General features: G+C 37.6%; 2 protein-coding genes across 2 annotated transcripts in view; one reads left to right on the top strand and one right to left on the bottom strand.

The window, feature by feature from the left end:
- The window catches only part of POLI (polymerase (DNA directed) iota), a gene marked incomplete at its 5' end in the record, with an annotated part of 9,275 nt that extends 5,461 nt beyond the window's left edge, over positions 1-3,814 (top strand). The window contains 3 exons of the mRNA XM_009577181.1: positions 492-625; positions 1,670-1,872; positions 2,990-3,814. Of these exons, the coding sequence (XP_009575476.1) occupies positions 492-625; positions 1,670-1,872; positions 2,990-3,814 (1,162 nt within the window). The remainder of the gene's footprint in view (positions 1-491; positions 626-1,669; positions 1,873-2,989) is intronic.
- A 1,130-nt stretch (positions 3,815-4,944) lies between these two features.
- STARD6 (StAR-related lipid transfer (START) domain containing 6) lies at positions 4,945-11,813 on the bottom strand. The gene is made up of 6 exons (XM_009577180.1): positions 11,724-11,813; positions 11,534-11,583; positions 8,350-8,476; positions 6,597-6,714; positions 5,428-5,521; positions 4,945-5,098 (listed from the first exon to the last, which is right to left on the bottom strand). Exons 1-6 carry the CDS (start codon positions 11,811-11,813, stop codon positions 4,945-4,947), a joined length of 633 nt encoding a protein of 210 aa, XP_009575475.1.
- Positions 11,814-12,742: the final 929 nt, after the last annotated feature.

The following is a 12,742-nucleotide window of genomic DNA, read 5'->3' as shown; positions in this document are numbered from 1 at the left end:
TAGGGAAAGTACCCCCCCATGCCTTTTGAAGGCGGAAAGAAACAATGACATACTTTGTTTCTTACCCTTCATCCAAAATCCAGCTGCTAACATGGGGATGTTTCCTTGAAAAGCAAAAAGAAGAGCTAAAAGCTGAGGATTATACAGGGTGTAACTGTATAAAGACTGTACTACTTTAAATGTATTAAATATTGAAACGTGGCAGTATTGCAGACTGACCCACTTAATTTTCACATTCACTTCAGTTGAAGACTCTTGGAGAGTCTGCAGTATGCAGTATTCACATTGTATTGAACTTCTAACTCATGCATAATTAAGGGAACCAGATAGGACCCAAAGTTCCCCATATAATCAGTGGAGTAAAGCCAGAAGAGATCTGTAATGCTTAATTTAAGTGACTATGTAACCTAGATGCTGTGAAAGTTTCCACAGACACTCTGAAAAATATTCATCGTAATGCTTATTGCTTTGTGCACGTTAATGCTCCTTAGAATATACAAAGATGGAAGACAACCCCACACAGTAAGATTGACCATACGCCAGTTCTCCTCAACCAATAAATGGTTTAATCGGGAAAGTCGTCAGTGTCCTATTCCACCTCATCTCATTCAGAAGTTTGGAAAAGGTAAACTTAGAATTTTTGAAAGTACCAACTTTGTGCTGCTACCACCTAACTTCTCTGTAAAATTCCATTACTTAATTTCATGATAATATTCTATACATTTAATATTTGGAAACTTGTCCATTGCTGTAATGGATGTATCTTGATAAGATATGCTAAAACCGTATAGAACTTCACTGTAGGAATAACTTCTATTTTAGTACCATGTTTTAACCCAGTCTGGCTGGATTCGTGGCAGTAAATTTCTTGGTGGGGCGGGAAAGGGTGACTGGGGGCTGCTTCCCAGATTAATAATCTGCTTTTCTCTATTAGGGATTTAAATTATGTTCTCAGTTTTAGTATGTAATAAAATGTCTTTTTGATGTACCTCTGAAAATTAATAACATAAAGGCTTTCATCCTTCTCAGACTTAAGCTTTCCAACCAGCAATTGCAATTCACTTGACACTTCATTCAGATTGGGGTGAGGAAATAAATCTGAATCACTGCTGCGTCAGCACACAGAATCACTGTTCCTGACTTCAATTCCTGAATTACTTCTCACAGTCCTAGAGAAGCTATTGAAAGTCTGTGTAGCTTCTCACTTCAAAACTGCTACTGGACTTCCACATTGGAGGAGACTAACAATTACTCTCAGCTCATATAGTCATGCAAACTCCAATAAACCATGTTGTTATTACCAGTGTTGGGGTAATGTTATATATCTACATGGCCCTGTAAAGGCCCTTTTTGGTAGAATTAGATCGTTTCTCATATCTATTCAGCTTGGCTTGTATTCTGTAATTCTTTTCTAACCTAAGTACATACTATAAAGTAATCTTCACAGGTGTGAAATTAAGCATTTTTACTGGAGGGGAAAAAAAAAGTCTGTTATTCAATTCAGGACATTCAGGACAGGGCAGAGTGAACATGTTAACGACTATATTGACAGATTATTTTGGCAGCCTTTAGTAGTGTTTGCCTTTGTACTTTGCTACTTAAATCAATCTTACTCAGTCGGTTAATCTTGATTATATACATTGCTTTTTTCTAACCTTTTTTCTGTTAGAAAGCAGCAACGTTATATCCCCATTGGTTGATATACTAATGAAACTCTTTCGAAAGATGATAGATGTAGATCTACCATTTCATCTTACCCTTCTGAGTGTCTGCTTCTCCAACCTCAAAGATCTTCCTAGCAGCAAGAAAGGATCAATTGGTTTCTATCTAAAGCAGATGTCACCACCATCAGGCTCTGGTAAACGTGTCCGGGTAAGCTGAAAGATACTGAAAACTACCTGCAGATAAGAAAGTTCTGAGGCATTTCTGTCTTTATTATACAGATTTGAACCTTAACTGCTTTGGAATTTTTAGGATCATAAGTTTTATTCACCTGGTAAAAATGAAGATTTATTTGGAGTCTTCTGAGCAGGTGTTGCTTGCTTGCTTTCTTTCATTAGATAGGCTGCTTCAAAGAGGTTTAATACCGTCTTGAATCTGGGACAGCCAGCTAGGTTATCAAGCCCCTTAACTGAAGAGGACAGAATTCACCAAGGGAGAAATCCAAACTTACGTCTTCTAAAAAATACTTGCTGAATTTGACTGTTCATTCCAGTAAATCTGCCCTTTATTTAGCATTTGTGAAGCAACAGGCCACTTACTCGGATATTGTCATACTGAAGCATCTTTTATCTTAGACTAAAATCTCCTTAAAGTTGCATATAATTTACCTTGTTGCTTTTATTGAGATGCTTTCACAGTGATTATTTTCTTCCTGTGCATTCTCAAGTCTCCCTGTTCAGACTAGAAAGTAATCAAAGATTCAATTCTGTATGGGCCACTAGCACTAGCTTCTGATCTAGTGAGATTCTAATGCCTGCTCGGAACTCAAATAATCTCCTACCTCCCAACTGCATATGCTGTAGTGTAGGAGCTGTCTGTGGAAACACTGCTACGTATTTCCACAAGATGCTTTCAGAACATAATACAAAAACTTAGTAACTTCAAAATTATGTTGTGTAATGAATTTACTGTTTTTGTCTTGACATAGCAATTTTGTGTATTGATAAACTTGTCTGTTTCTCAACTGCTCAGGAATATGAGGGATAACATCATACCGTGTATTCTAAAGTTCCACAGAGTTTTAAAGCAATAAAATGTAACTTCAAAGTATTTGCTACTTTAAAATAAGAAAAGAATTCCTACGTGTATGTACTTTTTAAGGTCTATGTTTGAAAATAAGATTTAAAAAAACACTACCGATGATAAGGAAAAAAAACTTACTCTGTTACAGAATAATTTGAAGAACTTGCTGTTAGTAAAATAGTGCTTGGTAACTAGCAGATTACACAGAACTTACTTATGCTTTTACATACATTTTTTGCCACAGAAAGTGGAAGATGTCTCAAAAGGTGAGGGAGGTGCTTTTTGGAACCAGAACAGCAACAGGACTGGAACTACAAAAACCAGGAAACTTTCAGAGGAAAAGAAAAGCAATATAAAAAAAGCAGGAATTCCTGACTTTCTATTTCATTTGTCTCCTGGTGATATTGACCAGGAAGTCTTCAGGGAACTTCCGGAAGATATTCAAAAAGAAATTATTTCTGAAAAAACAGACATGATCCCTACTGAGAATGTTTCGGGTCAGCCATCAGTATGTTTTGCAGGAGAGGCATACTGCGCTTCCCCAAATTCTAAGGGACTAAACAGTGATATGCACTCTGCAGGGTGTAGCATACATCTCGCGTCAGCTCACGAATCGGCAACTGTTCTGGCACACAGCTCCCGGGCCAGTTGTTCTTCTGAGTGTCTCGGAAGTGCACTGATCAGCAGCAGTATGGAAAAACAACCTCCTGACTCTCTGAGCTTCAGAGTGAGAGACCTGTTATCTCTGGAAGCTGGAGCCAGCCGAACTGTTCTAACTGTCCCTGTCTTGGATGAAGATAAGCAGGCCTTTGAAACACCTTCTGAGGATAAAACTGACAGTACGCAAGCGGGAATTGTATTTCCTCCTAATGTTGACAGAAAGACTTTTTATGAACTACCTGCAGATGTGCAAGAAGAACTGCTAGCTGAATGGAAGAATCAGGAACCTGTGTCCAAAACTTCTATGGATAAACCCCCTGAAAAGCCTAAAACAAATAAAGGAAGAAGGAATACAGCACCATGTTTATCACAGTCTAACAGTTTGCTAAGATATTTTAAACCACAGTGAAACATTTTTCATAATAGTGGCACTATAAGAATCAGCACTTGAAGGCACTTTAGTTATGAAAAGTTTACTGTAAATTGTAAAGATGTGAATATTAAATGTGTATTTTGACAACTTTTGACATAAAACCTGCTGGTGACTCTGTTTAAGTAGTAATTAGTCTGTCTTATTTTTCTTTCTTAGAGTATGCAAACATTTAATATTTACTATTAATACCTTAACACGCTGACTGGGGGAAGGAATTTTTACTTTTAATTTTCATTGAATTATACTATGTATGCAGTTACTAACAACTTGGGAGGGCACTGAGCAGAGAAGATGAAAGCAATTTTCACGCTATTCTTTAATTTCCACCACTGTTTCTGTGATTTGTAATGGAAATTGCTATTCATTATCACTCTTTTTTTTTCTTTCCTGCAGTTAACTCGTAACTAAAGGTACTAGAAATACTATGGGGTCACAGGAAACAGTAATTCCAAATGAATGATATCACAAGCTTGTTCCTGGAAATTAGTCAGCATATAAAAATTATTTAGGTTTGGTGCTCAGGATTCAGAAAATGACAAACAACTCTGTGTATAAAGAGCAGCTTTTAATGAGATGCTATATACAAATTAATCAGGCTTTTCTTCAAATATTTAATTCCAAAACAGTGAAATAGTTGCTAATTACCCTCGCACACTTATAGTTAATAAACATGTTTAAAGTCTCCAGTACACAAGATGTTTGCTTGTTTCAGTCAAGAGCACATAATTGAGGTAAGAATTTATCAAAGTGTGTTTAAAGCTATGGCAAAATATTTGACTACTGTATTTTAACACTGCTATAATTTATATCACCAGATTCTCTCATATATATATATATATATTCTCTGCATATAAAGTGCAAAAATATTACAAAACATCACCTGATTACATTGAAAGCGACATCCTGTACTTTGAGGGCACTTCAGTGTAAATTGTTGCATCATTCCCAAGAACAGAGAAAACCAGCATTCACCATTTTAACAGTTAAGTTAAGCTTTATACATTTCCACATAAACCACAATTAAAATAAACTTCATCACCTACTTTAAAAATGAATCCAAGTAAAAGATGCATGTGACTTAAGTGCTTATTATTTTCCACTTACATTTAATTACAGTCTTTCAAGCCTTTCAGTCCAGCTCTTGTTTCAGTGATTAAATTTATGAGAGTAGTAGGTAATGCTGTCTCCACTACAGAAACTGGAAGCATTCCTCCTAGTTCTGGCTGAATAAATACAACTAGCTTAGAATGCTCTGGATTCCTGTGATGAAAGGAGCAAAATCCTTCAGTTAACACTTGTTACTCTTGCTATGAAACTCACTGAGATGTACAAATGTTTACAATTTATAGTTCATCTCTGTTGAAATTATTGATGGAAAAGTGGAAGATGTACAAAAGTTTCAATTGTTTCAAAAGATCGTCTGAGTCACAAAACTGATCACAAAACAAAACTCTAAAGTTTCCCCAGAATAAAACTGTCTAAATAAAATTTAAGAAAAAAGCTGTGTGGTTCAGTAAATTTTAAGCTTCGTATAGAGAAGACAACTCAGTAACCAAAGATGCTAATATAAGGGGGCTTTAAATACTTACTCGGGCAAAGGTGAACACACATACCCACAGGGATTGTTATAGCCTCGGACACAAGAGGGAGTTGCAGGGCAGTTGGAGTATTCCACACTGACAGCTATAAGTCACCACACACAAAAAGCAAAATCAAATTAATTATGTTTATATATGTCAATCATACGACTCAAAAATACCTTTTAAAAACAAGAAACTACTCCAGCTACTATGGGATAGTACAAGATCTCGCAATATGGTCATTGATGTGCTTAGCGATTCCACTCTGTACACAAAACACCTAAAGAACATTAAATATTTGTGCAAGTAAAGGTACATGTAAAAGTTTCTATAGATGTTTGGGCAGGTACACCCAAAAGTATTATCCTTGAGATGTGATTACACATACGTAAGTGTTGAGGTGTGGCTTAGTTCTGGACAAAGAAGTCAGTTTGTCAGCAGATGTCATTAATTAGTAAATGCAATTGCAGAGAAGATGAGGAAACTGCTGCACACATGCACAGTAGTAGTTAGGAGGGGTTGTTTTGGTTAGTTATCCATTACTTTTGCATGTATTTTCAGAGTATGGCTTGAAAAAAACTGATCGGTCAGTAAAGTTCCAAGATGAAAAATGTTTTCTGCCACGTACTAAGATCCACACAAAGGAAAAAGATTAGCACAGAAATGAAGTAGCAGTGAGGTATTTTCCTGGCTGGCCATATAGTTGTAATATTAATCATTTTACATTTTGTATAAGTTCACAGAGTTCAAAGAGAATCAAATACGGAGCAAATTAGCAAGTTCACTCTGAGAACAGCATATTAGGTAAGTAGCACTTGGTTAGGAAGCCACCTAAGTACAGCAAAGTGTCATTAAATAAATGCTGGATTTATATAGTAAAATAATAAATTCTAGCTTCCTCATACTACTACATTTTTTTCAATTTCTCAAATAGAGGCATAATAGGAGACTAAACAACACAGTATTTTCGTTGAAGATCAATTTTGATAGTTTCAGTATTAAGAAAAACAGCTTTGTTTTGGGGATAAACAGGAGGAAACTGTTAACATCAGTTAACGCACAGAGCCAGGTACTCTATACCGCGATTAGGCTGCAGAACTTACTCTACAGCTATTCACCTTAGGATTTCCAGAATGCAGCCAAAATATGAAAACATGCAGTAGTTACGTGCAACTTACAGTTAGTTGTAAGGATATCACCAGGATATGGTTTAACATGCAACAGGTCAACAAAATCTCTTGATGAAATCAGTCCCATACCATAACTGTGTGTTACACTGTGGTATATACCAGTGTCCTACAAGTAAGTAAAAGTAATTTTTTGAATTAATATGCAAGAAGCTAAGTTTTATTTAATCGGCAAAGCAGTATTACATGTTGAATAATGAGAATGTGGCAAAAATGGATTCCTATTTTTAGCATAAGATGACAGTTCCCATATCTAGTTAGGGCTGAACTATCATGAGAGCCGTGAAAGGGATCTTCCAGTAATACAGGGTAGGGATTCACTGCCATTCCCTGTGGCCTAGATTTGAGGCAGGAATATAGTTTCTCTGCGGAAAAACTCAGAATATGCACATTTAGTATCCACATTTAGTGGAACCAGAATGCCTATCTGCATTAATATACACATGCTAGATTGCACATTGTGTTCTAGGACAAATATGTATAATCTGTTAAACTAAATCAATTCCAAAAAAAGCAAAGAAGATACGGTTGGATGTACCACTACATCCTAACATCTGAGCAAATCTATGTCCTGGTTTCAGCTGGGATAGAGTTACATTTCTTCCTAGTGCTGTGTTTTGGATTTAGTATGAGAAGAATGTTGATGTTTTAGTTGTTGCTACATACCCTGCTAGTCAGCTTCCCACGCTCTGCCAAGTGCACAAGAGGGAGCATAGCCGGGACAGCTGACCCAGCTGGCCAAGGGGGTATTCCATACTATATGACGTCATGCTCAGTATATAAATAAGAGGCATGGTCCAGGAAGTAGCAATCACTGTTTGGGCATTGCTCAGCGAATGGTGAGCAACTGCATTGTGCATCATTCATTTTGTATACTCTATCATTATTATTATAATTGTCCCTTCCTTTTCTGTTCTACTAAACTGTCTTTCTCTCAATCCACGAATTTTACTTCCCTCCCCCCCCCGCCTCCCTGATTCTCTCCCCCATCTCGCTGCGGGGCAGGGGAGTGAACGAGCAGCTGTGTGGTGTTTGGCTGTCTGCCGGGTTAAACCACAACACTCTAGCAGATCCAGGCAGAGGAAAGTGAGAGAGAGGTTCAGGGAAGACAAAAAGGGGAGGATTTTTTTTTCCTGGATTAGGGAATATTTTTATATACTTGAGTCATTCATACATGTGTAATATGTTCTGAGACCTCTCTCCATCATACACAGGGCCATCTCTCTCAAGTGGTTAGATCAAAGCCAGCTAACACAGAACTGATATTCTTCATAGGAGTTCTGAGTTCTGGGTTTCCAGAGTGCCTAAGACAAAGTCCCGAACAACTGGAATTCAGAACACACAGTATTTCACAGCACTAGTACAGCATCAATTCAATCTCCATGCTGCCCTTGACTTTGGTGATTTTTTTTTTTTTTTTTAATTTGTGCAATCCATGCTTACTGTGAGAGGGAGGCTGTTGTGATTGTGTCTCACCCTACTCTTGATGGAGACTTCTGTTGTTTCCCATGGACTGAATTCTTGGCATGCTTGAGGACATTTATTTCACAATAAATATTTAACTCCTAAGGGGAGGGGCACATTTCATACCCATTTCACATAAGCAGCAGGTTTAGAAGTTTTAACCAACCCAGAACGTATTTCGTATTGAAAGCTTTCTTTGTCCCAGTAGAGGTCTTTTTAGTCACCATAATTCATGCAGAAAGAGCTAAAATAAAATCTTTGTATTAAATTATCGTATTACCTGGTCAATCCTTTCTAACAGCTTGTAAGATTGTAATGCCTTGTCCCATTTGTTTCGATATTCAGGAAGATACATAAAAGGAATAATTTTACTAGGGACTTCCTTAATTATCCCTTCTCCACGGTATCTAGATTGTGTAAAAAACAGATATTGAATTCACATTTATGAATTAGAAAAATAAGTTATACCATAATAAGCATCTAGTGATTGGGGATGCCAGGCTATGATGAGGTAAAGCACACGAATGTGATTGCACTTGATGGATTGATTAAAATTCAAGTAGTAATACAAATTATTATTCTGTAACCGATTTTTGAGACCATTACATTCTTGACACCATACATTTTAAGTGAATTATTTGTGAGCTATTAGACAGGAACCTGCTAATTAAAATATACACAATTCATCTATTAATTTATTTTTTCTATATAGATACTTTCAATCCATTTTGACACTGATTGCAAATCTTCTCACTATTTATGAACTAGTATATTCTGGCACTTCTCCAATTTTTGTTCATAACCTTCTGAGGAGTTCAAGGAAAAATTCATAGAGGGCAAGAGGGGCCCCTCAACAAGGAAATAGGAAACTCCTGTAATGCCGGGAACTGCTCACTAATACTGATAGTTCTCGCACCTAGTTCCTGGAAAAACTGTGAATCATTACAGTAAGCACTCACAGACAGCAATTAAAGGCAAAGGTGAAGGATGCTGCGTGAAACAGATGAGCTCAAAGGAGACTATGCTTGCAAACAGTTTAAGAAACACGAAATCAGATTTACAAATCCTGATGATGCATGAGTGTAAGTCAGAAAGAGCAAAGATAGCCAAGTTCAAACCCAAACAAAGAGGCCCTGTAAAATCACGGGTCTGTTTCTTCACTCTGCAGCAACTCTTGTCACCACTTACTGCCTTGGTTGAGCGAGCGCCGTGTAAGCATATATGACTACTCCAGAAACTCACTTCTCCACTAACTACAGCAGATTCAATGGTGATGGAAAACATTTTAACGCCTACTCAAAAAACAGTGAATGTAAGCTGTGGCAGGACCAGTTAAAACAGCATACTAATATTTGGATACACCCTTTATTTCCATAACTCCCATGAACTTATATTTACCAATCTCCTAAGCAGCTCTCGCCTGCATCCTGTAATATCGTCTCTCCTAAACTCAGTGTGAGTTGTTAATCAGGAGGACTTCTTCTAGGCAGGGCTTCTGAAAGACACAGTTGCTAGAATAAAAGAAAGGGCACACTTGTGAAAAATCTCAATTTCCAGTTTTTACAGTGGACTATTGAGAACACTGGAAAAAGAGGAAGTAAGCCTGCTAAAGACCATTTGGATCACCAAATCTACTCTCAGTATCTTAGACAAACTGAAAAACATACCTCATTGTCTTTCTTGAGCTTAGGTGACATAATTCCAAACAAAATCCTATTCAGCCTTGAACAATCACCTTAATGCTCATGTGAACTCTGCCGAAAAATATTTCACCTGACCGAAGCAAGGATCATTATTGCTTTTCACTACCAGATTCCATACTGATTTCTTTTAGTAAGTAAAGCAAACTGTTAATACTCCCGCCAATTAAAAAATAAACTGGCATTTGTTATATGCAGTTAATACTGAAAATGGGAACAGCTATACTTTTGCTCCTAGAAACAGCTAGTGTTCCTTCACGAAAGACATGCTAGGGACCAGTACTGCTTGTTAACATGATAGAGATTTGTACAAAAATAAAAGAATGAAAGATTCTGGCTCCCAGTACCAAATGGCAGAAAGCATGATTATCTGTCTCCTAACCGCAAAGGACTTGCTATATACAGATCTGACTGCAACTGAAAATGGCTTCATGCCCGATTGAGACTGTAGCACATCTTTTTTCCGCCACAGAAAAAAGTCAGGCACATTCTTATGAATTCTAAGCAATCAGACTCTCACTCCTTCACATCCACCTGTACTGAAATAAGATCTGAAATACAATAATAATGCCACATACAAAGTATACAAATTCTTAATAAGATAACAGTACCTTTAACATATTCTAATGAAATATTACAGCTATTTTCCATTATAATACCATAGAGTAATTCTTCTGTAATACTAGTGATCTAGCATTGTCTTCTGTAATTAATACCTTCTTTTCTCAAATCTTCAGAAACAATTAGAAAACCAAGCAAGACTTTTGGATTTAGAATACCACTAATCACAAACATCTCATCATATTGAGAACAAAAAAGAATCAGATGTAAATTTTCTCTACTGCCTATCTGTCGAGATTGACATTTAATATAATTTAATACCCATTAGGCATTTTAATTAAAAAAAAAGGGGGGGGGGGGGGCACTAAGGACATCTTGCAAGCATCCATTTTTCCTCTGCTTTTGCACACTTCTCAGTGAGATTTTTTTTCTTTTCCCTGGTTTAATCAGCTGAATCAGCTTGGTAAACAGTCAGCTGGGTGCCACAGCCACCGTAAATGAGAAGCAGGATTGCAGAGCCAGGAGAGGGGTAGGGAAGAGGAGGAATGTAAAGAGTAGTGCCAACTCATCAGTGAAAGGAAGCTGTGAGATCAGCTCAGTCTGCCTCACCCAACTCCACCCTTTGGGCCAAATCTAGCTGCTTAACGACAGCACAGAATTCATCGCTCAAGAGAAGGAAGGACAGATGAAGTTGCTGCCCCAGAGATTATATGACCTTCTTATTCTCAGTACAGTTAGTTCAGTTTCGGGTGCCAGAAAGAAAAAGGTACAAAGGACAGATAACATAGAGCGAGAGTGTAAGCATGTCTGCATGTGTGAGTATCAGTCACTTCACAAGTATGAAAAGCAAAGCCCAGCTGTAAGATGTAATGGCTTGAATAGAATATTCCACCAGGAAGAATCACTCACTTCAGGCCAAAACGGTGACTCCACATCTACTTATTCTGTATTAGTAAGTGTTATATAGTATTTAATTTTCATAACACATTTGAAAATTGCTTGGGAAATCCAACTCTTGTATTCCAGCCCTACTGCTGACCCAGTGTAACTACAATGCAAAATCTTCTCTACAGCTAACAAAACAAACTTAACACTTTCATGAAGGACAGAACATGGTTAACTTTTCCATTTCAATCTTGGGTGTCACTGTTCAAAAAAGATATTGTTATTCATTACAATGACAAACAAAATGTAAATACTTACATATTTCCTGCATACTCTTTTGAAGGCTTTGAAGAAACTGTAACATTTTTCTCAAAGTAGAAAAAGGAAAAATAAAAACTTAGCAGTTGATAAAGAGTTGTTAACTAATTTTTTAAGGAAAACAGCTTTAAACACTTTTTGCAACAAAATATAAAAAGAACTTTATAAACATTAACTAATATTTTCTTACTGAAACTTTTATCACTCTCCATCCTGAAGTATCTTGACTGTATGATAAAATTTTTTCTGAAACTTCATCCGCAATTTTCTTATAGTCCATTTATCTGCAAAGATTTAAAAGCAATTTGCTGGTATATGATAAAAGCACTCCTTAAAGAGCAAAAAACATACGGCTCATTCCTGTATTCCTTCCACAGGCTTTAGTATATGTTAACTGAGTATTTCTACCAAATGAAATGAACTTTTTATTCATCATATTCAATTTCAGAAAAAGACAGTCTTTATTTAAACAGAATTCTATAATTGACTTCCAGTCTGGGCTACTGAGAAGTAGCTGTTGGTGTGGATCTTGAGAACAAATTACAGCATCTAGTGAGACACACCGTTCACTCCGTATTAGAACCATCACTACTCCACATTAAAACCTCCCCTCCTTATACAGTTTATCACCTGAGATTCTGATTCTGCCACAATTTGCTAAAGTCATTAGGCTAGTAGCCAGCTTGTGTAGTTATAACACAAGAGGCTCAAACAATTGAAGAGAGATTTTTCTTACATCAGAGCTTTATGCAACAATCACTATAGGCTGTGCTGTTGCAGAAACTCTTTGGCAAGCGAGAGGCCTGGCTTTAGGAATAGAGCAGTAGCAAGGTAGCTGAAGCCACCCTTACCGAGCCGCCCTCCACCCAGCCCTCCCCAACGCCGACGTCTCCTGTGTGCTGGAGCTCCCTACCTCTCCACCCTTTTTTCCCCCAAAACATGCAGTCTCTCTCAGGGAGCTTTCTCCTAAGAACACCAGCTGTGGTTCTCAGGCCATTAGCGTTGAACGCTTCTGGACCGGTCTCTCACACAAAGTTAACTTCATACCTAAACCTTTACGGGGCTGTCCCGTGTAACGGGTTGCAGAGACTTTTCCACAGCTCCCTCACAGACATGCTGTGGAATTTAGCCAGGTGCTCAGCCCGCGCCCCCGAAGGAGGGGTGCCGCCGAGGACTAGGGCACAGCACATCACACCCTCCGCCGGACAC

Source organism: Fulmarus glacialis, unplaced genomic scaffold, assembly GCF_000690835.1.
Source record: "Fulmarus glacialis isolate BGI_N327 unplaced genomic scaffold, ASM69083v1 scaffold34314, whole genome shotgun sequence".
NCBI lineage: Eukaryota > Metazoa > Chordata > Aves > Procellariiformes > Procellariidae > Fulmarus > Fulmarus glacialis.
This window is presented reverse-complemented; position numbering and strand designations above follow the sequence as displayed.

What these genes read in the sequence shown, in the direction of transcription:
- STARD6 (XM_009577180.1), bottom strand. Translation starts at nt 11,813, where the DNA reads ATGGACTATAAGAAAATTGCGGATGAAGTTTCAGAAAAAATTTTATCA. An exon ending in AAAGAGTATGCAGGAAATAT is followed by an intron (nt 8,477 to 11,533) that starts GTAAGTATTTAC and finishes TACACAATCTAG; the next exon opens with ATACCGTGGAGAAGGGATAA. An exon ending in GTGTGTTCACCTTTGCCCGA is followed by an intron (nt 5,099 to 5,427) that starts GTAAGTATTTAA and finishes CTTTCATCACAG; the next exon opens with GAATCCAGAGCATTCTAAGC.